The 25,934-nt window shown below is 38.5% G+C and overlaps 1 protein-coding gene across 1 annotated transcript in view; it reads left to right on the top strand.

The window, feature by feature from the left end:
- The window catches only part of LOC123256256 (DNA (cytosine-5)-methyltransferase 1-like), a 48,349-nt gene extending 22,851 nt beyond the window's left edge, over positions 1-25,498 (top strand). The window contains exons 14-26 of the mRNA XM_044684918.1: positions 384-557; positions 2,336-2,542; positions 11,461-11,653; positions 13,604-13,682; positions 14,181-14,309; positions 14,513-14,795; positions 16,786-16,927; positions 21,247-21,413; positions 22,131-22,308; positions 23,035-23,230; positions 23,767-23,930; positions 24,934-25,050; positions 25,418-25,498. Coding sequence (XP_044540853.1) covers positions 384-557; positions 2,336-2,542; positions 11,461-11,653; positions 13,604-13,682; positions 14,181-14,309; positions 14,513-14,795; positions 16,786-16,927; positions 21,247-21,413; positions 22,131-22,308; positions 23,035-23,230; positions 23,767-23,930; positions 24,934-25,050; positions 25,418-25,498 — 2,110 coding nt within the window. The remainder of the gene's footprint in view (positions 1-383; positions 558-2,335; positions 2,543-11,460; positions 11,654-13,603; positions 13,683-14,180; positions 14,310-14,512; positions 14,796-16,785; positions 16,928-21,246; positions 21,414-22,130; positions 22,309-23,034; positions 23,231-23,766; positions 23,931-24,933; positions 25,051-25,417) is intronic.
- The last annotated feature ends 436 nt before the right edge of the window (positions 25,499-25,934 follow it).

The raw sequence follows: 25,934 nt of genomic DNA, 5'->3' as shown, positions 1-25,934 counted from the left end.
GGCATCTAAGAATTGTTTATACTTTAAATTCAGCAACTAGAGGCATTCTCCCCTGATAAAAGGATTGGAAAAAGGAGACAGGGAGGTCCTGGGTTCCAATATGGCCTCAAATACCTGCCAGTTGTATGTCCCTGGACAAGTCACTTAACCCCCTCTCCCGCATTGCTTTGCCCTTACTACTCTTCTGCCTTACTCTATACTGATTCTAAGACTCTAAGGTTAAAAAAAAACCAAAAAAAGTATGGGCTAGAGCATTTGTTAGTGACATTAATTGGAGTTGCAAGGTATGAGAAGCAATTCTTCCCAAAAGATATTTGGATCCTTAGTCTCATTCCTTTGCTTAAATCTTTAACCTATCAGAATGTCTTTCTCCTCTCTTTCAGGTTCTGTTCAAGCTGTGTCCGTCGTTCTCAAATGGAAGAGATGAATATCCCCAAAGTGATGGAGCCTTTGCAAGAGCTGGAAGATAAGATAATCTATGGCCTGGCAACAAAAAGTGGGGTGCAATACAGGACAGGAGATGGAGTTTTCTTATTTCCCAGGGCTTTTGGATTTATGTTAGTATTCACTTATTCAGTTGATCTGATTAGGTGCCTCTGTGACAGATGATGGGCAAACAGTGATGGGTTATAGTATCTATCCCATTAGGAATCATTTGGGGACTTGGCATAGCTTATCTTTCCGTATCTTGGGCAGCTCTTATCAAATAGTTTTAGCTACAACATATAGTCAAAGATAAACTTGAGTAGTTATGAGGCCCTTAAGAACTAGATAATCCTACGTGGCTCTGATTAGAGTTTGTAAAAAAAAAAATGGTAAAATTGTATTCAGAACCTGGGCTTGCTTCAAAAAAATTTGTCACTCAAGATCTGTTCATCTCAGGCAAAGCTTTTAACAGGGTTAGCAGGGAGACATGGGCAGAAGTGGAGATCCAGTAGTGGTAGGGGTGGTAGCATTTTATAGAGGAAAAAAATCAAGGTTCCTCTGCTCCCTTCCTTATGATGGACTTAAGGAAAAGGACAGGTATCCCCCAGGGTAGGAGGGAACAAATGGAATTTCTCCTGATGGCTGTTCATTGGAGGGAGCCGGGTGTCTTGACCAGGGCCCGGTCCCCATAAATCTGTCCAATGCCATTTGGTGCCTGATTTAGGGGTCTTGGGCCCCATTAAAATTAAGCAGCAGGACTAAAAACTCAATCCTTTCCTATTGATTATATAATATAATCTATTATCCAGGATTGTGAGGATCAAATGAGATAACGTAAAGTGATTAGCACAGTGTTGAGCACATAGTGATATATATAATATATATTACATATTACATATAATATATATAAAAGCTACTAGCTATCATGTAGCAGTTTTTCACACACGAATGGAATCATTCTTGGTGATCTGGAAGGCATGTCTGTGTGTCTGCATGTCTGTCTCTACCCCTTACCTTCTATCTTAGAATCAATACTGCCTATTGGTTCCATAGCATAAGACTGGTGTAAGGGCTAGGCAATGGGGGCTAAGTGTCTTGCCTGGGATCACCCAGCTAGGAAGTGTTTGAGGTCAAATTTGAACCCAGGACCTCCCATCTCTAGGCCGGGCTCTTTCTCCACTGAGCCACCCAGCTGTCCTGAGACCCAGTAAATTCTTGCTGAGATCTTGTCTTTGAAACCTGAAGGAAATAAGTTTCTTTTAAGTGAGATGAAAGGTTCATCTTACCATTACAACAGCTATGTGAGGGCAGTTTGTCTTTTATCTGCCTCTGTTTGTATTTTACGCCCTTAGCATAGCGCCTGACTGCTTATTAAAATGCTTATTGACTGACCAATTAAACAGGCTGTGAAGTCTTAACGAGTTACTCAAGAGGGGACACTACTTGGGAATTTTAAAAATTCTGAGTTAAGTTGAAATTTGTGCCACTGAATCCAGTCTGAGCTGAGAAGTCAAAGTTCTTGTTATGAAGGTTACCTCCAAAATTCATAAAATGGCCTGACTTGGCTGATGGTCCTTGGTCAAGTTGGTACAGTAAAGGCCAAGTCTCTGAAGAGGGGCAAACAGTCACTGCTAGGCACCTTAGAAAGCACTAATAAGTTATTCTGACCATTGCCTTGAAACTATACAATGACATTGATACCTGGCGGTGTAAATGATTAAGTCTGTCTAATGAAATAGCCTAGCTTTGTGACCCTGGGCAAATCAGGCACTTAATCCTAATTGCCTAGCCTTATCACTCTTCTGCCTTGGAACTAATGCTTAGTATTCTAAGACAGAAGGTAAAGGTTTAAAAAAAGCATAGTATTTTATTGTAATCATGCTAGATAAAACTTTCTTATTCTCTACAGCATCAAGCCTCCAGTTTTAACCAGGAAGGCAAAAGAGGCAGTGAATGAGGACCAATACCCAGAATACTATCGGAAACACTCGGATTACATTAGAGGCAGCAACCAGGACGCTCCTGAGCCGTATCGCATTGGCCGCATCAAAGAAATATTCTGTGACAAAGAAAGCAATGGAGAAGACATCAAACTCCGAATTAACAAATTCTATCGGTAGGCAGTAGCCGTAAATCTTTCCTACTCCAATTCTAAATAGATTTCATTTTCCAGGATTTTATTCTGCAAGAATTGCATGTCTACTCTCCTCCAGTATTGATGAAGTATGATATTGCTCATTTTTCTCCCTTCCCCTGACTCTGGTACAGCTTTGTCACCTTGGGTTGAAATCCTCTAATTCTTCCGCTGATGTACAAATTCTTCCCTCTAAGCAGTCTGGTTGATCCTGCCAGTTGATTATTTTATTACATTTGTCAAGGATGTTCTGTTTGTCTTTTCCCTCAATTTTGCCTTGAAGTTTCTCATGCAGTAAAGTAGCATTTATTATTATTTTTTTTAACTAAACCCTTATCTGTCTTAGAATCATTACTAAGTATTGGTTCCAAGGCAGAAGGATGATACCGGTTAGGCAACTGGGGTTAAGTTACTTGTCCAGGGTCACACAGCTAGGAAGTGTCTGGAGTCAGATTTTTGAATCTAAGACCTTCTGTCTCCAGACCTGGCTCTCTATAACTTGAGCGATCTGGCTGCCCTAGGACCTTTCATGGTGGATGCTTAAGATTCAAGGGAATTCTCGGAAGACGCTTTGTCTCTCTGCTCCTCATCTTCAGGCTTATAATTTTTCAGCCTCTTGAACTCCACTCAATGTCGTCTTTGCTCAGACATGGTGATGGTGGTCTTACTCTCCTTGCCTGTGCTTTTATCCAGAGCAGAAACATTGAGGGGGCCATTTTGATCAGTGTCAAATGTTACTTCAATCTGGGGGCTTGGGGAGCTTAAACTTGATAAGCAAGTTGCTTTACTTTGTGATTGCATTCTCACCTTCATAAATCTGAATAAGCATATGGGCAAAGGTCCTGTCTTCTTGGTGGAGATGGTGTGAGCATGTGAGCACAACTGCCATAACTCCACCAGAAGTTTCAATTCCAAGGAAAAAAGGAATGATGTCTAACAGCAGCAAGTCCTGCACCTTCTCAGATTCATCTCTGGACAAGATGGCAGCCTGGACAGCTGCACCAAGGCAACAGACTCATCAGGATTGATATTCTTGTTGAGCTCCTTGTCACTGCAGAAGTCCTGTAGAAGTTTCTGGATTTGGGGGATCTGACTGGAACCACCTACCGAGATGTCATGAATCTGATTTACCTAGTTTGTCATCTTTTAGGACCTTTCACCAAGGTCTGGTGTGCCATAGAAGAGGTCAGCATTCAGTTCTTCAAAACAAGCATGGGTCATAGGGGTATAGAAGTCAATACCTTTGATCTCAATATTGACTTGGGTATTGGAAGAGAAGATGAGCTTAAAACCTAAATTTCTCAAGCAAGTGAGTGGCAAAATGATATTGTTGGAGCATTTTGGACACAGCTGTGGTAAAATCAGATACTTGATATATTCCTTAGCATTCTTTTTTGGTCTGGACTTGTGATTTCATAGATTTTAAAAACTTCCCAACCACTCTGTAACTTCTCAGGGTTCCAGACACTTTTAAGTTTGGAAATGACTTGCCCTGGGTCGTGTGGTAATTATCAGAGGCTAGACTCTGAACCTCATCCTTTTTAAAATTATTTTTTTCCCAGATTATATGTAGATACAATTTTTAACTGTTTTGACATTTTGCTATTCATGTTCTCTCTCCCTATGCTTCCTCTCCCCACTCCCTGAGAAGGCAGATGATATGATATAGGTTATACATGTGCTATCAGGCAGTATGTATTTCCATATTCAACATGTTGTGAAAGATTTCATTTATATTAGAAAAAAACTTGAAGTGAAAAATGGTATGCTTCAGTTTGTATTCAGACTCCATAAAATTTTTTTTAACTCTTACTTTCTGTCTTAGAATCAATACAGTGTATTGGTTCCAGGCAGAAGAGCAGTAAGGGCCAGGCAATGGGGGTTAAGTGACTTGTCCAGGGTCACACAACTAAGTGTCTGAAGCTAGATTTGAACTCACAACCTCCTGTCTTTAGGCCTGGCTCTCAATTCACTGAACCACTTAGCTTCCTCTTCTGGCAGCTCTTTCTCTAGCAGTGGATTGCCTTTTTTTTTAATCATGAGTCCTTTGGAGTTGTCTTGGATCTTTGAATTGCTGATAATAATTTCCCCACACACATACTAATTCTCTTGATTTGGCCTTTTGTTCTTCTGCATGAATTTTATTTTTTAGTAAGGTGGAAGTTATTTAATAGTTTGGTGTGGCATTGAATAGGCAAATTAATTTAGGTAGAATTGCCATTTTTATTATATTGGCTTGGCCTACCCATGAGCAATTATGTTTTTCCAGTTGTTCATTTCTTATGGCACAAGGGTATTTTATATATCACAACTTGTTCAGCTATTCCCCAAATGATGGATATCCCTTTGGTTTCCAATTCTTTGCTACCACAAAAAGAGCTGCTATAAATATTTTGGTACAAGTAGGTCCTTTCCCCCATCCTTCATCTTTTAGGGATACTAACCTAATAGTATTGCTGAGCAAAGGGTATGCACAATTTTATGATCCTTTGGCCATGGTTCCAAATTGCTCTTCAGAATGTTTGTATCAGGTCACAGCTCCACCAACAGTTTATTAGTGTCCCAATTTCCCCACATACCCTTCTGCATTTATTTTCCATTTTTGTCATATTAGCCAGTCTGACAGGTATAAGATAAAATAACCTCATAGATATTTTGATTTGCATTTCTCTGATAGAGATTTGAGGAATGTTTTCATATTACTAAAGAGTTTTCCTTCATTTGAAAACTGCCTGTTCGTATCATTTGACCATTTAACAGAGGATGACTTATAATTTTATAAATTTGACTCAATTTTCTATATGTAAGAAATGAGGCTTTTATCAGAGATATTATAAAATTCCCCCCTCCCCAGTTTGTTTGCTTTCTAATCTTAGTTGCATTGGTTTTGTTCCTACAAACCCTTTTAAACTTAATGTCGTCGGCTATCTGTTTTACATCTTGTAATATTTTGTCTTGTTTGGTCAGAAATTCTTTCCTTATCCATAGGTCTGACAGTACACTTTTGTGCTACTCTAATTTGTTTTGGATGTCCTTTATTTCTAAATCATGTATCCATTTTGACTTTATTTTGGTATATGGTGGTTGGTCTGTGCCTAGTTTCTGCCATATTGTTTTCAAGTTTTCCTAGTAGTTTTTGTTATATAGTGAGTTCTTTTTCCAAAAACTTGGATCTTTGGATTTGTCAAACATTAGGTTACAATGGTCATTTACTACTGCATGTTGAGTGCCTAATCTATTCCAAACATCCACTATTCTTTTAGTCAGTACCAGATTGTTTCAATGATTGCAGCTTTATAATACAGTCTGAGATTCAATATAGCTAGATCACCTTCCTTCATATTTTCCCCCCCACTAATTCTCTTGCTTTTCTTGACCTTTTGTTCTTCTAGATGAATTTTATTATTTCTAGTAATGTGAAAGTTATTTAGTGGTTTGGTATGGCATTGAATAGGCAAATTAATTTAGGTGTAATTGCCATTTTTATGATATTGGCTTCGTCTACCCATGAGCAATTATGTTTTTCCAGTTGTTTAGATCTAATTTTATTCGTGTGAAAAGTGTTTTGTAGGGTTTACATAGTTCCTGAGTTTGTCTTGGCAGGTAGACTCCTAGATATTTTATATTGTCTGCAGTTAATTTAAATGGCATTTCTCTTTCTCTTGCTGTTGACTGTTGTTGGTAGTATAAAGAGAAATGCTGATGATTTATGTAGATTTATTTTATATCCTGCAACTCTGCTAAAGTTGTTAATTATTTTGATTAGTTTTTTTTGTTTGATTCTCTAGGATTCTCTAAGTATATCATATCATCCGCAAAGAGTGATTTTATTTCCTCATTGCTTATTCTAATTACTTTAGTTTTTTTCTCTTATTGGTATAGTTAGCATTTCTAGTACAATATTAAATAATAGTGTTGATTAGTAGGCATCCTTGCTTCACTACTGATTTTATTGGTGCTTTTGATCATTTGATTGCTATTTTAAAGAATGGTCTATTCCAGTGTTCTGATGATTTTAATAGGAATGGGTGTTATATTTTGTCAAAAGCCTTTTTTTGCCTCTATTGAAATAATCTTATAGTTTCTGTTTTTGTTAGTGATACAGTCAATTATGCTGATAATTTCCTAATATTTGAACCATCTCTGCCTTTTTGGTATAAAACCCACTTAGTTATAGTGTCTGATCTTTGGGATATGTTGCTGTAATCTCCTTTCCATTTAAAATTCTTGCATCCATATTCACTAGAGAGTGGCATGTGATTTTTTGTTTTTTTTTTTCTCTTCCTGATTTAGGTATCAACACTATATTTGTATCATAAAAGGAATTTGGTAGAATTCTTTTTTAAATTTTATTTTATCCCCCCTAATTACATGTAAAAAGTTTCCAAGATTTTTCAAAGAATATTGAGTCTTAAATTCTCTCCCTCCCTCCCCCACTTGAGATGGTAAACAATTTTATATAGATTTTACATGTATAATAATGTACCATTTTCCCATATTAATCCTTTTGTGGATAGAAACTCAAATAGAAAAAAAAGTAAGTAAAAAATATTGCTTTGGTCTGGATTCAGATTCAGTTCTTTTTCTCTGGAAGTAGATGGCAAATTTTATCATGAGTCCTTTGGGATAATTTTGGATCATTGTATTGTATCGCAGTACATTGTATTGTTGAGAATAACTGTTATTCACAGTTGTCTGTTGTAAAATATTCCTGTCATAGTACAATGTTCTGCTTATTTCACTCTGCTTCAGTTTATATAAGTTTTTCCAGGTTTTTCTGAGCTCTTCCTGCTTGTCATTTCTTACAGCACGTAGTATTCCATTACAATCATATACTATAACTTATTCAGCCATTGATGGCTTTCCCCTCACTTTCCAAATCTTTGTCCCATTAAAAAAAACTGCTTAAATATTTAGATCTCCCCCCCCCCTTTTTAAAAATTTCTTTGGGATACATACTTAGTAATGGTATTATGGGGTCAAAGAATACAAACTGTTTTGATCCAGGACAATTTTGAAGGACTTATGACAAAGAATGCTATCCATCTCCAGAAAAAAATACTGTTGGAGTTGGAAAGTGGATTAAAGAATACTAATTTTTACTTTAGTTTATATGGATTTTTATTTTGGGGTTTTGCTTTCATATGATTATTCTCTCCTTTATCAAGCTGTTATCTTTTTTTCATGATTTTCTTGTATCACTCATTTCTTTTCCAAAACTTTCTTCTCCCTTGTTTGATTTTTTTTTTGTTTTGTTTTGTTTTGTTTTAACCCTTGTACTTCGGTGTATTGCCTCATAGGTGGAAGATTGGTAAGGGTGGGCAATGGGGGTCAAGTGACTTGCCCAGGGTCACACAGCTGGGAAGTGGCTGAGGATGGGTTTGAACCTAGGACCTCCTGTCTCTAGGCCTGACTCTCACTCCACTGAGCTACCCAGCTGCCCCCTTGTTTGATTTTTTAAAATCCTTTTTGAGCTCCTCCATTAATTCTTTTTGGGCTTGAGAGCAATTAATATTTTTCTTGGAGGTTTTGGATACAGCAGTATTGACTTTGTTGTCCCCTTCTGGATTTGAGTCTATCCTGTCACCAACGTAGCTTTCTATTTTTTGTTTGCTCATTTTCCTGCCTTTTTCTTTTAGTTTAAAAAACTGTTAAACTTAGACTCTGTAACTGTGGTGAAGGGAGCACTGTTCCAGGTTTTGTGCAGCTACCTTCAGAGCTGGCACTGGGGATCTATCTGCTTTCAGTTCTTCCAAGGTGATATGATGTAAGGAGAGGTGTGTTTAATGCTCTCCCAGCCTATGCTCTGGTCAGTGAGTAACCCCAAGCACTTATTCCCTTTGGAATTGTGATCATTGTCTCCTGCTCTCCTGTGATAGCAAGTGCTGGTGTGTGCTGGTGCTTTTCCTCACCCAGCAAGGTAGGCCAAGGAAGTCAGCCTAACTTACCCACATGACAATTCAGAGGAGAAGCTGCCTGAGGTCTCAGCTGAGATCCTTCAGCACCAAGTTCAAAGCGGGACGCCCTCCCCCCTTCCCCCCCCCGGAAATTCCCAACGTATCCAAAGGGCAATCCCTTGTTCTTGATCTGTTACTTATTGTCACTTGTAGGTAACTCATCTCCCCTCTCCACTAAGGGAGGTGGGGATGACATTATCTCTGGTGGCTAGAGTTTTAACTATGAATGGGCTTGAGCTAATTCCATTTACACAATCCCCCCTGATGATCATATTGGATGCCTAGTCACCCCAAGTGATCATTTTATTAATAATCATCTTATACCCACAAAGGTCTTCTAAGTACAATAGTTAGAGATAAGAGGGGAATGGAAGAGAGAGAAAGCAAAACCAATGTTAGGGGCAGCTGGGTAGCTCAGTGGATTGAGAGCCAGGCCTAGAGATGGGAGGTCCTAGGTTCAAATCCGGCCTCACACTTCCCAGCTGTGTGACCCTGGGCAAGTCACTTGACTCCCATTGCCTACCCTTACCAATCTTCCACCTATAAGTCAATACACAGAAGTTAAGGGTTTAAAATTAAAAACAAAAAAAAACAAAACAAAAAAAAAAGTTTGCTAAGAGCATTGACAAGAAACCAATTGGGGGCAGTCCCCTATTGGCATAACATGTACATTCAAAGTAACTGTTTTAAAACCCATCAGTTCAAACAATTGTAACCCAAAGCTCATTCTGGATCTCTTGATTAAATGTAGATTCTTCAGGCATCTCTCTGCAAACAGTTCATTCTCTGGATTAAGGAATCAGCAAGCTTCTTTCCCTGAGAAATTTGAGCCCAGGACCTCCTGTTTCTAGGCCTGGCTTTCAATCCCCTAAACTACCTAACTGCTGCCTCTCTGATAATTTCTGACAATATGATGTCCAGGCTTTTTTTTTTTTCTTTTTTTAATTGTGACTTTCAGGCAGTCCAGTGATTCTTAGAATTGTCTTTCTTGGATCTATTTCCCAGGTCAATTGTTTTTCCAGTGAGAGATTTCAGGTTTTTGACTATTTTTCATTATTTTAAATTTATTTTATTGTTGTCTGAAGTCATTAGTTTCCATTTGTCTAATCCTAATGTTTTTTTTTTTAGGAAGTATTTTTTTTGTTTTTGAACTTCCTTTTTTAGGGTTTTATTTTCTTGCTTGAGGTTGTATACTTTTTAGGGAGTGGTTTTTGTTGGTGAATTTTTGTTCTAAACTTGAGGCTTTCACTCATTTCCTTTTGCAATTTTTCTTCTCTTATTTGTTTTATGATCTCTTTTAGAACTCTTCCAAAAGTTCATTATTTGGGGCCTGTTATCCTTCTAAATTTTCCATGAAGGCTTCATACATTTCCATTTTTGCATTTATGTCCCTTTCTGAGCCTGTATTTTAGCCTTCTCTGCTCCTGGAATAGTTTTCCAGAGTCAGACTATCTCTTGTGCATATTTTGTGTGTGAGGGGGGCTTTTTTTTGAGACCTTGCATATAATACTGAACCTCAGCTCTGTTCCTGGGGTGGAAGGAGTACTGTCTCCAGCTTGTTCAGCAGTCTATTCTTATGCCTGGGGTCTGCTTTGGCTGCCTCTGGAGAGGTTTGAAGGGAGCACTCTGTAGGGATGGACTGGCTGCTGTAGGGAAGTCTGCAGCTGTTCTGTCTAGAGTCATTTGAACTGAATTATATTGGGTTCTGCCCTTTCCTGTGCCAGTCAGACTGTGCTGGGCCTCATTCCTCTAATTGCTGCCTGAGATTTATCTGTTGGCCTCAGCTCTCCCCTACTGAGTCTAGACTGAAACCAGCTGTACTCTTTCCCCTGCAGCTTGCACCAAAATGCTAGACTGTGTTCTGCCCTCCTTGCTGTCCCTCTACCTTGTCCAGGACAGAGCATGGCTTCTCCCTATATTCTATTGGTTCTGCTACTCCTGGATTGATTTTGAGGCATTTTTTTTTTGTATGAGTGTTTGTATGGATGTGGGTTTGGTAAGCAAGGAACAATCTTTACTCTATCATCTTAGCTCATGGTAGTGGATGTCTAAACCTCACTCATTTTTGTAAGAATAATCTTATAGAACCCAAATCCTATACCCAAGTAAACAAGTGATAAATCATATGTTTTCATCTGCATTTCTACTCCCACAGTTCTTTCTCTGGAGGTGAAGAGTAATTCTTTTTCATAAATCCTCAGAATTCTCCTGAATCATTGTATTGCTGTTAGTAGCAAAGTTTATAACATTTAGTCTTTGAACCCCACTCTTGAAGACTCTAATCTACCTTTAACTCAAAGTAAGAAATCATGTCAGAGACCCAGTGATTGCTTTTTTTTTTTAAACCCTTACTTTCCATCTGTGATAATTAAATTAAATCTGTCCTGTCCATCCTTAATCTAATCATCAAAGGTGAGAACATCCCCACTTAATTCACAAGTTGGGAGTTCTGTGACCCACTTGTGTTAGTGAGTGATAAATCAAAATCTACTGTCTGCCTCCTGGGCAGTCCTGAGCAAAGGATCTGTTGTGATTGGACTCTTAAACTAAGAAGAAGGCACAGGAAGTGACGGAAAAGAAGCTTCTTTAAAAGAGAGTGAAAACTTCCTTTCAGCTAGTTCTTGTTGGTTTCCTGGAGTTGAGGTCAAGTTGGAGATGCTGCTTGCTGGACCTAAGACCTGAGACCTTGGTGAGACTGTTCTTAAATCTTTCTCTTAGAACTATACGTGGCGAGTGAAGAAGGCTGACTACCTTAACCTCCCTGGAGGTACCAGCCTCCTGGAAGCTCCCTTGATTGAGAGAAGCCTTCATGGCTAAATCCCATGTTAGTAAAAGAGTAATTCTTTTTCATAAATTCCGAGATCTACCCTCAAATATACAAAATAACATTAGTTGTTTACTTTCTCAAGCCTTCTTTTACAATAAAGACTTCTTTTCTTACAGACCAGAGAATACTCACAAATGTACGATAAACAAGCATTTTGAGGATATCAACCTATTATATTGGAGTGATGAAGAAGCCATCGTGGATTTTGCTGATGTGCAAGGCCGCTGTGTTGTTCAATATTGGGACTGCATGGCAGAACCTCGTGAGGAATATTCTCTTGGTGATGTTGAACACTTTTATTTCCAAGAGGTGATCCTTTTTATAAATTGAAGCAGATCTCCTTTAGTTCAAACTGGCCTCAAGAAGGTGCTCAAAGTAATTTAGTGTAGAGTTGGGACTTAAGATGAGCTTCCCCATGGAAACTTTCAGGTGGATAGGTGGGACAGTAGATGGAGCACTGGGCCTGGATTCAGGAATTTAAATTTAGTTTAATTTTGGGGGCAGCTAGGTAGCTCAGTAAATTGAGAGCCAGGCTCAGAGACAGGAGGGTCATGGGTTCAAATGTGACCTCACACAATTCCTAGCTGTGTGTCCCTAGGCAAGTTACTTAATCCCACTGCCTAGCCCTTACCACTCTTCTGCCTTAGAACCAATACACAGTATTGATTCTAGGATGGAAGGTAAGGGTTTAAAAAAACTTTAAGTTTAAACTCAGCCATAAACATTTAACTGTGTAACCCTGGGCAAATCTCTTAAACTTCTGTCTGCCTCAGTTTCCTCAACTGTAAAGTGAGGATGATATAACAACCTTGAGGCGTTAGGTAATGAGGATGAAGTGAGAATTTTTTAAAATACTTAGCACAGTGCCTGGAATGTAGTAGGTGCTTAATAAATGTTTCCTCCCTTTTCTTTTGACTAGATTAAACTCTATGAAAACATCTAGGCATTTACATATGTAATAGTATACTACCTTTCAAGATAGAAGATGCTTCACTTATAGCTACTCCTTCAAAGGCCTTTCTAATAGAGCATTCCAGGGGATCCAGCATATCCTTGGTCCTGCTTCTAGTCAGCTTTTTAAATTGATTTGGAGGAATATATAGGTGGCAAATGTGACCAATCAAGCAGTTACACCTTTCATTTCACCCAAATTTTCGTCCTCTCCAGAATTAACAAAAAACACCAATGAATCAGATTTAACAAGGAATAAGTTCAAGTGTGGGGCCAAACTTTTTTTTTTCCAGCCCAAGTATTTAAGATAAGGGAGTCAAAAAGCTACCACAAACTCTTGTGGAGAAACCTGTGGTTTACAATATAGATTAACATGGGAGCCAAGAAGCTATCTTGAGCTTCCGCTACATTGGGAAAGCCCTCATCCAAGCCAAGAGAGGCAATAGGGAAGTGGTTGTAGTAAGACCCATCTATCCCTTTCATTTCTGGATGTCTTCTCTTAAGGACAGTGATGAGTTGGTATTAGTCTGGATAGAAGTTCAGGAGGCAAGAAGGTATTTGACAGGCTAATAGGTAGAAAGGAGTATTTGGTTCTATCTGGTTCCAGGGGACAGAAAGCAAACAGACAAAGGAAAGTAATAAAGAGTTAGAAAGCTTCCATTTAGCCCAAACCTACAGCAGGTAGGTGGTACAGTGGGCAGAGCACTGGATGAAGAATTGGGAAGACCAGTGTTCAAATCCAGCCATGGGCACTTGTTAACTGTGTGACCATGGGCAAGTCACAACCACTGCCTCAGTTTACTTATTTGTAAAATGATAATCCTGGGAGGTATGTGTTATTATTTTGAGAATATTGGCCAAGTGCTTTGCAAACCTAAAAACACTATATAAATGCTAGTTAGTTATTAACCAATAGAATGTCTAAGCAGTCTTGGGGAGCAGTTTTTCCTGGGCACTTTGGCGTCTTCTTAGGTTGGCTGACTAATCTCTTAGCTATATTGTAGAAGAGATTGTTGGATAGGTTGAACATGGGCTCATCTAGCCTAATCTTATAGATGAGAAAAATGGAGTCGCAGAGAAATCAAATGACTTAACCAAGATCTAAAGCAGTAAGTACCAGAGGTAGCATTTATACTCGAGTTTCCTGACTCTGCAGTCAATTTTTTTCCCCCTTCACTGTCTTACTGATAAGACTTAGGGCAATTTGTAAGAAACCTTACTATCTTCAGGCTTCTGGGGAGTTTAGCTTTTATCTCTTGACATACTTTCCTATTCTAGATAACCAATCTTTGCTTTATATCTTCTTAGGCTTATAATGCAAAAACTAAAAGTTTTGAAGACCCCCCAAGTTATGCCTGTGGTGATAAAGACAAAAAAAGAGGCAAAGGTTTGTTGTATTTCTGTGGTCTCAAGGACTTGTCCACTTATGGTTTTTATAGTCCAAATGGAACTTGAAGTCCATTGGGAAAAAGCTTTTAAGTCTCTGAAGAAACTTTCAGAAATAATTATTTTCATAAGTCTCTCCTTTTCTCTTCTGTATTCGTTATTCTCTTTGAAATAGTAAGGCACTGGTACCTTCTAGGACAGTGATGGGCAAACTTTTTAAAAAGGGGTCCAAAGGAAAGGAAATGCTCATCTGTCTGTTTCTAAGGCAACTCTTTCGAAGTTTCATTGTATTGTTATCCTCCTCCTTGTATTCGTCAGATTAAGATGTCGCCTGGCTGGATAGAACATTTCAGGGAGCAGCATCTGGCCTGAGGGTTGTAGTTTGTCCATCATTGTTCTAGGGCTTGCAGAATCTCTGTGTTTGTTGTGATTTGGATGTTAACAATTGCAAACTAATTTAAAAAAACACAAACAAAACTGAGCATCTCTTTGTCCCTAGGTAAAATCAGGGGGAAATTTGTATCAGAGCCAAGTGAGCAGGAAACAGTAAAAGTAAGTCTACCCAAGCTTCGCACTCTGGATGTATTCTCTGGCTGTGGAGGATTGTCTGAAGGCTTTCATCAAGCAGGTAAAGGCAACAGGTTTTTGCCCCTGGACACTCCAATTTGAGCCTTTAATTTCCTTGCAGGGTTGTCTTCCAAGGGCTCTTGAACCCTTTGTCACATTCTTCTAGCTAAAGGACTATGATGCTTTTAAAAATAGTGTAGTATCACATCTTCCTTAAACAATAGCTGAAACATTTTTCCTTTTTCTTGTCTCTTTTCCTTCCAGGAGTATCTGAAACACTGTGGGCCATTGAAATGTGGGATCCTGCAGCCCAGGCATTCCTTCTGAATAATCCCGAAGCCACTGTGTTCAGAGAGGATTGTAATGTTCTCCTGAAACTGGTTATGTCTGGGGAGAAGACCAACTCCTTGGGCCAGAAGCTGCCTCAGAAAGGAGATGTAGAAATGCTGTGCGGTGGCCCACCCTGTCAAGGATTTAGTGGCATGAACCGCTTCAACTCTTGTACTTATTCCAAGTTCAAGAACTCCCTAGTTGTCTCCTTCCTCAGGTGAATGGTGCTAGGGGATAGCCATCACCCCCATCTTAGCTTGTAGAGGTGGCAAGCCTAGGGAGTCCTCACATTCTCAGTGAGGATGGCCTTGCTGTAGAGCAGAGATTCACTACTTCCTCCTGTTGGAGTGCAAGGGTTCAGCCTTTCCATTCTCCTGTGTGCAAATTTGCTACAGAGGGACTTGCCTTGGCTCTTTTGTAGGAGATCCCAATGCTTATGGGACATTCTATCACATGATCTCTTCTAAAGAGCTCAGACTACTGGCTGATTTGGTTAGTAAGGCTCTCTGTAGGAGTTATTTCTAATTTAGCAAATGCCAAAGTGAATGGCTATGGAATTTAGGAGCACTGCCCTCTTCCATGCCTCTCTTCCCATGCAACTCCTTTCAGAGAAGGAGACAGAACTGATTTTTTTCCTGAGCATGTCTTTCCTGATCTATTGAAGCTGGCTCCATGAATGACTTTTCTTGAGGTCTTCCTACTCTTTCTCTACCCTCTATACCCATGTGGGGAGTAGATTTTACATATATACTATAAATGTATGTAGTATCGTACAGCCTAAAAGTAGTATCGTACAGCCTAAAAGTAGTATCGTACAGCCTAAAAGTAGTATCGTACAGCCTAAAAGTAGTATCGTACAGCCTAAAAGTAGTATCGTACAGCCTAAAAGTAGTATCGTACAGCCTAAAAGTAGTATCGTACAGCCTAAAAGTAGTATCGTACAGCCTAAACATATAAAACTTTTATATATAAAAGTATAAAATATCTTTCCATAGTTTTTTTTTTTTTTAAAACTTGGACAAACCAAAGAAAAGTGAAGAAATAAAATAATATAGTATGCCTCATTCAGGAGTCTGCATTCAGACTCCATCTGTTCTTTTTCTGGAGATGGATGGCATTTTCCATCATGAGTCCTTGAATCACTATATTGCTAAGAACAGCTAAGATATTCATAAATGTTGATCATGTAATATTGCTGATACTGTGTATAATGTTCTCCTAGTCCTCAAATCACTTTGCATCATCAGTTCATGCAGGCCTTCCCAGGTTTTTCTGAAACTATCTTCCTCATTTCTTATAGCACAGTAGTATTCCATTACAATCATATACTACAACTTGTTCAGCCATTCCTCAATTGATGGTGTGAACTTGTTTTAAAACTTTTTTCAACTATATTTTAATCAATTATATTTTAATATAATTGATTTCCTATGTATCTTAATATATCTTTAAAACACTCTTTTTGAAAAGGAATCATAGACTTCAATACGACAAGAATCTGTCTGACAGGTTCATAGTTCCATAGGACTTCTTTTCTTCTCCAAATTCAAAAGCTTAAAATGCAGATTATTAATAAAACTCAGTCTCTGAACTTCCAGGTAGTCCTTAGATCACTGAGCTAGAAATGGGATAGAAAAACCCGTTAGATTTTGCATAGTCTATTATTCACCAACTTTCTCCCCTTAAAAACATACTCATCAGGATACAAAATTCTTATCTTTAAGAAAAACCATTATTAAATGCAAACAACCTGGAAAACTGCTTAGAATAGCCAAGAAATCCTCAATGAGCAATATGCCCACAGCATACAGCAATAAAACAAGAGAGTATACAGTAGAGTAAATTCAATATTGCTCCAAAGTCTTCAAGTTAGACATTGTAACTCCCTCTTGGTTTCTGTTAAGATGAGTGAGTTATAGAAATGGAAAAAGCTCCAGTTGATTGAAGGTTCCTAGAAAGTCTATCTGCTGCTGTGATCACCTCTGTGCTTCTGGCATTTCTCAATTTACAAGTGCCATTGCAACAGAAAACTTTATCATCTAAACCTACAATAACTTCATCTCTTTCAAGGCTGATAGAAAATAAAACCTACAATTCTCAGTGTCTTTGGCAACTTAGCCTCACTCCTTTGCAGTCCAAGTCTTATAGGAATGACTGTTATTCTTTCAACAAAGAATCATACTTGACTCATCTTCATTCTCCCACAGCTACTGTGATTACTATAGACCCAAGTTTTTCCTACTGGAGAATGTAAGAAACTTTGTATCATTCAAACGTTCCATGGTCCTGAAGCTGACTCTCCGATGTCTGATTCGAATGGGATATCAGTGCACGTTTGGAGTATTACAGGTAGGTTTGGGCTAAGATATAGGGGAGGTAACCAAAGAATGACACACACAGTATCTCTGATCTGATACTAAAAGGAAAAAAATGATTTTATTTTTGAAAGTAGGCTGAAAAACAAAAAGTAGGTTGAATTTGAACTTGGGGTCTGCGTTCAAACACTAATTCTTTTCTTTGATAGCTGTGTGACTTTGAGCAGATATTTCGTTCCTTAAGATCTGTTTTATCACCTGGAAAACAAGGCTGGGAGGCAGTTAGGTGACTCGGTATATGGAGATCTAGGCCTGGAAACAGGAGGTCCTGGTTTCAAATCTAGATTTAGATACTTCCCAGCTGTGCTATCCGAGACAAGTCATTTAATCTTAATTGCCTAGCCCTTATTGTTTTTCTGCTTTGGAATGAATACTTGATATCAATTCTAAGACAGAAAGTAAAGGTTTTTGAAAAAAAGATAGAAAAAAGGGGGAGAGGGATTGGTATAGTGACCACTGCTGTCCCTTCTAGCTCTAAATCTGTGATCCTCTGAATGTTGTGGCATGTTCTACCACATTTTTTTCTTAGGCTTCCTATCAATCAATGGATTAGAATGAACTCACATTTTGGCCTTGGTTTTAAATTAGACTTGTATTCTAAGGCAAAACAAAATTTATATGGAAACGAAAGTCTTAATTTCAACCTTCCTTGGTAAATCAGTTTCTGTTAACACAAATGTCACTTTTGGAACTTAAAATATCTCCTCTTGTGTCTTAGATGAAAGGTACCATATACATTCAACAGGTTAACTTTTTCCATGGCTTTTTTCATATAATAACTATAATATACTATATAACATATGAATAATAAAAAATGTATAATATACCAAATAAAACACTATTCTGAAAATCTGGCCTCAGACACTTCCCAGTTGTGTGACCCTGGGCAAGTCACTTGACCCCCATTGCCTAAAAAAAAATAAAATAAAAAAAACCCCACTATTCTGAGAAGTAATCATAGGCCTCAATGGGCCAAAATGATCTATGACAGAAAAAGCTAAGAAACTTTGGTCCAGGGTAAGGTTCATAGTTCCATAGGACTCCTTTTCTTTTCCAAATTCAAAAGCTTAAAATACAATTTATTAATAAAACCTGGTCTCTGAACTCCCAGGAAGTCTTTAGAACTCTGAGTTAGAAATGAGTTTTCTCTACCCCATTAGATTTTGTGTAGTCTATTATTCACTGACTTTCCCCCCTAAAACATACTTCGTCAGGATACAAAATTCTTTTCTTTATCTAAGAAAAAACATTAAATACAAACAACCTAAAAATAGCATGTAATGTGAAGTATGAGTATACTAATGGAACCAAAATCAGACTGTCTTGTGCTGTTTTAGGGAAGCTCTGAAAAGATTATGTGGCAGAGGAAATTAATGATAATGAAACTCCCTGAAACTTCATGTAAAGTGTTTTGCAAATCTTAGAGGACTATATAAATGCTAGCTGTTATTAGTCATAAGTAGATGAACTAGAATGATCTAATTATTGCCAGAAATCTTAGCTTGGTATGATTTGAGATTTGGATATGGCTGCTAATCTTGGAAGAACATATTCAGCAGTAATTGTTAAGATTTTTCTAGTGGTTGAAAGGTTCAATATTTGTATTCTTGCCAGTGTTTAGGATGTACAGAACATTCTTAACATTAGCACTGAGCTAACAGAATCCCATAGCCCCAAAGCAGGGCTACAGCCTTTCAACCACTAGAACAAAACTTTGAAGATGCAAAAGTTGCAAAATTGTAGAGTGTTTTTACATTGATCTTTTGCTAATGCAATTAGCAGTATGTTTTACATGTATGACTTAATACATCCCTGAATCACAAAACTACAACAAAAAACCCCTAGATTTTTATTCTTTTCTTACTTGTCTTTAAAAAATGCTATTGGTTACATTGGTTGACTTTTTGGGAAGGATAGGGATAATGGGAGAATTTGATATAAAAAAAATCTAAAATACATTATTAAGCTTATTTTTTTAACTACACAGCTGTTGGAAAAGCACTGTAAAACAAACAAACAAACAAACAACAAAAAAACCCCAAAATTATAGTTTACTTTTTTATTTTTATTTTTTAATGGCCACAACATTTTAATGTATCCTCACTTCAAAATGGTTAAGTTTTGGACCTCGGGACTGAATCAAGACTATTTTTTTTTCCTTTTATAGCTCATGTCTTGATTCCCAGTGACATGAGCAACAGGGTTCTCAGCTCCTATATGAGGTCTTAAGGAAGCAAATGCATAATAAAGATAAACCTTGTCATCTCACAGAAAATATAGAAGGCACAAGACTTAAGGAACTCCTAGTTAGAGACAGGATATATACTAAATATTCACAGATGAGAATAAACTCTCCTCAGAAGGAACTCAGTTTGGGATGGCCACCAGGGAAATATAGGCATTCTTTTTTTTAATTCAAAGATATTTTCCCAATTACATATAATTGTCAACATAGTTTTTCAAAATTATAAGATCCAAGTTCTCCTTTCCTCTCTGCATTTCAGATGGAAAGCAATTTGATCTGGGTTATACATATATTATCATGTGAAACATACTTCCATGTTGGTTTTATAAGAATATTCATGAAACCAAAACCTCAGAATAAAACCATAAATAAACTAATGTGGAAGATAGCATGCTTTGATCTGCATCTGTCTCTAACAGTCATCTTTCTGAAAGTAGATAGTAATCTTTGTCAAATTGTCTCAGATCATTGTATTATTGAGAATAGCTAAGTCCTTCACAGTTGATCATCATACAATATTGCAGTTACTGTGTACAAATGTTCTCCTGGTTCTCTTATTTTACTCTGAAGCAGTTCATGCAGATCTTTCTAGCTTTTTCTCAAATCATCTTGCTTATTTCTTATAGCAATATTATTCCATCACCAAGTTATACCATAATTTGTTCAGCCATTCCTTAATTGACATCCCCATAATTTCCAATTCTTTGTTACCACAAAGAGCTACTATAAATATTTTTGCACAAGTAGATCCTTTTCCCTTTTTTATGATCTCTCTGGTATGCATACCCAATTGTGGTATTGCTGGATCAAAGGATATGAACTGTTTTATATCCCTTTGGGCATAGTTCCAAAATGCCCTCTAGTATTAGTGGATTAGTTCACAACTCCAACAATGCATTAGTGTCCCAATTTTGCTACATCCCCTCCAACATTTACCACTTTACTGCCATATTGGCCAATTGATAGGTGGGAGGTAGTACCTCAGAGTTGTTTTAATTTGCATTTCTCTAAGAGTGACTTAGAACATTTTTTCATATGATTATTAATGGCTTTGATTTATTCATCTGAAAATTGTTTGTTCATATCCTTTGGCCATTTGTCAATTGGGGAATAACTCGTCGTCTTATAAATTTGACTTAGTTCTCTATAAATTTGAGAAATTAGATATTTATCAGAGATATTTGTTATAAAACAATTTTTTCTACTAATCCTACTTACATTAGTTTTGTACAAAAGCCTTTTAATTTAATATAATCAAAATTATTCATTTTGCATCTTATAATGCTATCTTTTTTCCTTCTCTGAAGATCTGCCAAGTAAACTATTCTGTGTTCCCTAACTTAGTTATGGTAACATTCTTTATATCTAAATCATATATCCATTTTGACCTTATCTTGGTATAGGGGATGAGATATTTATCCAAATCTAGCTTCTGTCATACTGTTTTCCAATTTTCCCAGTAGTTTTTGTTAGAGTGATGTCTTAAACCCAAAGATCCCAGTTTCTGGAATATCAAACTCTAGGTTGCTAAGGTCTTTTATCTCTGTATGTCAATCTACCATTCTATTCCTTAGCCAATACCAGATTGTTTTGATGATTGTTGCTTTACAGTACAGTTTGAGATCTGTTAGGTAGCTTTCTTTCTTAAGGTATCCATGGACACACACCCTCGTTTCGTGCAAGGAAGATCCTTTTGTCAGGAACCACTTTTTGGTTCCTGACCAAACATTTCTCTAGACATAAAGCTTCAATTTTCCTACTCAACAAGTAAATGTAAGGTCTAGAAATACAGGTAACTTATTTTTATGAGGGGGTAGAATCTAGGCTTGAGAATTCATAGGAATGGTGAATTTCCTGAATAGAAGTTTGCTGTACCAATACAGATTTACAACTCATCAGGAATTGAGGTAAGAGCAAAGCTCAGACCTAGATCTTCCTAACTCCCAGGATGGAATTAATTTTTGGTGTCCTGTTGATCTTTACTTGTTACTATTTCTTATTTGGTTAACTTGGTAGAAATGGTACATTTCTTTGTCTTCTGTGCCCAGGCTGGCCATTATGGCATTGCTCAGACAAGAAGAAGGGCCATCATCCTGGCTGCAGCCCCAGGCGAGAAACTCCCCAAGTTTCCAGAGCCCCTGCATGTATTTGCACCCCGAACCTCCCAGCTCACTGTGGTGGTGGATAACAAGAGATTCGTTAGCAATATAACAAGGTAAAGGCAATCAGAAATTACTGCCTCTTCCCTCTAGGAATTAATTTCCAAACCAAGGGCGAAAAGTTCTACAAATGTGAGCCTGTTCAGGATTGACAGTTATCAGGGGCTAGACTGGAGGTCATAGCAAAAAAGAAGCAAAGGGTTTTGGGGTGGAGAGGGAGAGTTAGATATGATATAGAATGGTAGAAAGACATTAAACACTGCTATGCATGCTACAAAAGTAGACTTCCTTTGCCCTAAAGTTAGTTTGGACCAGTCTAACTTGGTGGCATTTGTCTTAAATTCTTAGTTGAAGCATTGGAAAGTGAAGAAAAAAGTGTAAAATGTTTATAAGAGCAACACTGTAACAATTTAAAGCAACTAGGTATTGTAGTAGATTGTTCCACCTGAAGTATGACCCTGGGCTAGTCATTTAACCTCTTTGCTTCAGCTTCCTCATCTGTGAAACGGGGATAATAATTGTGCTTACCTCTCAAGGTTAAGGTCTCATATTTGTAAAGTGTTTAGCATAGCTCTTAGTGTATATGTTCATTGTTATTTTTGCTATTATACTACTTCGCACATATATCAAATTAATAATAATTTATTAAGTGTCTACTAGGTGACAGGCATTATATTAAGTGTGAGGGAGACCAAAAGGAGGAGATAGTCTCTTCAAGGACTCTACAGCCTAAAAGCAGAACCAAGCCCTGAAGTGGTTGCCCTTTCTTTCAGGCAATTTTCTGCTCCATTTCGAACCATTACTGTCTATGATGCAATGTCAGACCTTCCAAATATCAACAATGGTGCCTCAGTAGAAGAGATGGCTTACAAGGGGGAGCCCAAGTGTTGGTTCCAGAGACAGATAAGGAGCCCAAAAGATCAGCTTATCCTCAGGGACCACGTCTGTAAGGTAATGTGAGCTCATGAGAATCTTTCATGTGGTCTCACAATCCAGGTCAGTGGCTAGTCTTCAGCCATGTCTTTAATAATCTGACATATTGATTGGCTTCTTCAGCCATCTAGTTAGTTTCAGAGTCAAACATGGAGAAGATCTCACTAATCCTCTAACCTAAGTCATACTTATAAAAATAACCCCTAGGGCAGGGATTCTTAACCTGGGGATCCATGAATGGGGGGGGGGGGGAGGAGAGGAGGATTACATCTTTATTTCCATTGAATGAATTTCTTTTCATCCTATGTATTTTATTCTATGCATTTAAAAACATCCTTCTGAGGGGGCAGCAAGTTGGCACAGTGGGATAGAATGCCAATTTAGGTTCAAATATGGCTTCAGACAATTCCTAGTTGTGCTACCCTGAGCAAGACACAACCTCCTTTGCCTAGCCCTTTCCCTTCTGTTTTAGAGTTCTTACTAAGTCAGAAAGTAAGAGTTTAAAAAACAAACAAAAAATCATATCCTTCTGAGAAAGGAGTCTGTCAACAGCTTTACCAACCCAAAGAGATTCATGACACAAATGTGAACAAACTCCTGCCTAGAGTGATGCCAGAAAGCAAAGTCTTAAGTTCTAAAACATTAAGATTCGTGTCCAGTAAAATCAGAATGATTCTTGCTAGGGCCAGCCTGGGAAGGGTTTGGGAGGAACAATCAAAGGCCTAACTTTGACTTTGGTTGTAGGACATGAATGCTTTGGTAATGGCTCGTATAAAACTGATCCCCCTGACACCTGGGTCAGATTGGCGAGACCTTCCTAATATCCAAGTGCATATCGCAGATGGGACTGTGACCAAGAAACTCCGCTATATCCATCATGATAAGAAGAATGGCCGCAGTAGTACTGGAGCCCTGAGAGGGGTCTGTGCCTGTGCAAAAGGTAGATGTATACATCTTCTCTAGAATCAGTTCACATCCAAGTGTTTCATTGATTCTAAGCTATTTTCATTTTGTTGTGCTGTACTGAGATCACTGAGGGAGGAGAATAAAATGTTTCCTACTAGTGGAGAATCTTTGATCTTAATTGTTTTCATACAGCATAAGTAAATTTAACTAGCATTTTCCAACCTTTTTTTAAGCTCCATTCTATGTTCCTCTTAATGGGGATAAAAAAAATGAGAGGAAACTGTTCCTGCCCTCAATTCTACTTGGGGCAAACAACAAATGTTAACAAATTAGCACAACTATCACAAAGAGCATAGTAATTTTCCTAGAGGACGCTAGTAACTGAGGCATCAAGACAGACCCTTCAGTAGGAAATTGGTAATACCTGAGACGAATAATGGAGGGAGGAGGGAGTATATTCCTAGAATGGGGATAGCCTATGTATGAGCAACAGCAAGGAGGTTAGACCTTTACTCTCTCTTATTTTATTCAACTGACCAAAAAGAATTTCAACCTGGCCCTTCTATTTAGGTAAACAATGCAATCCTGCAGATAGACAATTCAACACCTTGATTCCATGGTGCCTGCCCCACACTGGGAACAGGCACAACCACTGGGCAGGGCTCTATGGAAGGTTGGAATGGGATGGCTTCTTCGGCACCACAGTGACAGATCCAGAACCCATGGGCAAGCAGGTGAGAACATGCCAGTGGGAGAAAGGAGAGCTTTCCCATTTTTCCACCTTTGTGGAAACTTAAAAAAAAAAAATGTTGATAGCCATACCAACCATGGAGCTGTAAACTGAAGTTTATCCATCACTTGCATATAGCCCTTAGAAGATGGTCTAAAGTGATGGCCAACCTTTTAGAGATGGAGTGCTCCTCCCAACCACCAAGTACTGGGCATACCCTGCCCCCGCTATTACCTCACACAGGGAAGGGAAGAAGTGTTCCCATTAGGCTGCTGGGCTGGTGAAGTGAGGAATGTCCCCATCGACTGTAGAGAAGGGGAGGAGAGGGGAGTGGCTCAAGCTCTCTGCTACCCTCCAGCTCTGTGGCATGTGAGCTGCCCACCTTATCCCCTGTGTGCTCCTATTGGGCTGCTGGGCAGGGAGATGGGGATGTGAAAAAATATCATCAGGCATGGTGAAGGGGGAGGGGAGTCCCTCTACCTTTCCAGTAATGAACTCTGGGGGTGGTGGTAGGTGGTTGTCATGTGCCCACAGAGCGCTCTGCGTGCCATCTTTGGCACTGCCACAGCTTTGTCATCACTGGTCTAAGCTGACCTCAGCTTTGCTTCACATGTAGAAACAGAACAACCTGGAGGTCCTGAAGATCCAAAGTCAAATTTCCCCCATTCTGAAACTTATTAGTCACAACCCTGGCCATAATAGCACCTATCCTCGGGCATCTCCCCTGGCAAGAGAAGTCAGACTAGTTTTTATGGGAGTTCCACACTAACACTGGCCAAAATTTCATCTTTCTGTTTTTATATAATATTATCTTTGTCCGAATGAAGATCCTTGTCACAGAGTATCTTCTCCAAAAGCTTTGTTGTAGTTAAATGTTGATCCTGCTTTTTGGTCATTGTGTTATAGGAACAGAGTTATTGGGAGTCTTATTTTTCCTGACTGTCCTTTCATGCTTTCTAATGAAAAGAAAACTTGGGGGCTGATAGCATGGGTTCTTCTGTCCACAGGGTCGAGTACTTCACCCAGAACAGCACCGAGTAGTGAGCGTACGGGAGTGTGCCCGGTCCCAAGGATTCCCAGATTCCTACAGATTGTATGGCACTACTTTAGATAAACACAAACAGGTCAGTGTTAACTTCCTATGGCTCTTTTTTTATTGGATGGAGAACTTATTTCTGAGATTATCTGACAGCTTTTCATTGGGAACTATCAGTAATTACTTATTGTAATTGAGACTTGACCAACGTAAAGTGTTCTCTTGCCAAATGAATACCTGATATAAGTTGCATTTGGCTTTCCCACCAGAAGAGCTGAGGTGCTGTGAGGTCTCTAAGAACAAGATCATTCAAAAGCAGCCTAGGGAATGGAATAAAAATTCTCCTTTGGGGTAGAATAGCACCCTGATTCAAGTCCTCTGAGAGTGTGAGGAAAGTCTAGGTGTTCACAGGACCTTATTGCACAAAACCAGGTTCTCTTCTTCCTTCTGTGCAGGTGGGTAATGCAGTACCTCCACCCCTTGCCAAAGCCATCGGCCTGCAGATCAAGCTCTGTTTGTTGGCCAAACTGAAATAGAATGCCACAGGTAGGTCTCAATAGGGTGAGAAGGCTTTCTGGTGGATGAGATGGTTATGTGCTATTATGTTTTAGGGTAAGTGTGTGGTAGCTCAGTTGTCTTTTTTCTCTCCTTATTTCTTAATGAATCTAAGCTCAGACAATAGGTGACTGGAAAGCAATCACTTGGGAGAGCCCCTCTTCTGGGTGGGCTTTCTTTATTGGGTGTCAGGTGCTAAGTAAAGATTGAGGATTCTGACACTCACTCTGCTGTGTCTAAGAGCAGCTACAATATAGCGGGCTCTAGGATCTATTTTGTCTAGAGATGTGTGTGGTATGTATGTTCAGCCATTATCAACTTGTTGCTGTCTGTTAATATTCCCAGATATTTAATATTGTTTAACCCAAATAGGCTGTCCCTTTCTATTCAAACTCAAATTTGTCTTTTTTTTTTTTT

The sequence above is a fragment of the Gracilinanus agilis genome, chromosome 1 (assembly GCF_016433145.1).
Source record: "Gracilinanus agilis isolate LMUSP501 chromosome 1, AgileGrace, whole genome shotgun sequence".
Lineage (NCBI taxonomy): Eukaryota > Metazoa > Chordata > Mammalia > Didelphimorphia > Didelphidae > Gracilinanus > Gracilinanus agilis.
Note: the sequence above shows the minus strand (reverse complement) of the source record. Positions and strands in the feature narration are given on the sequence as shown.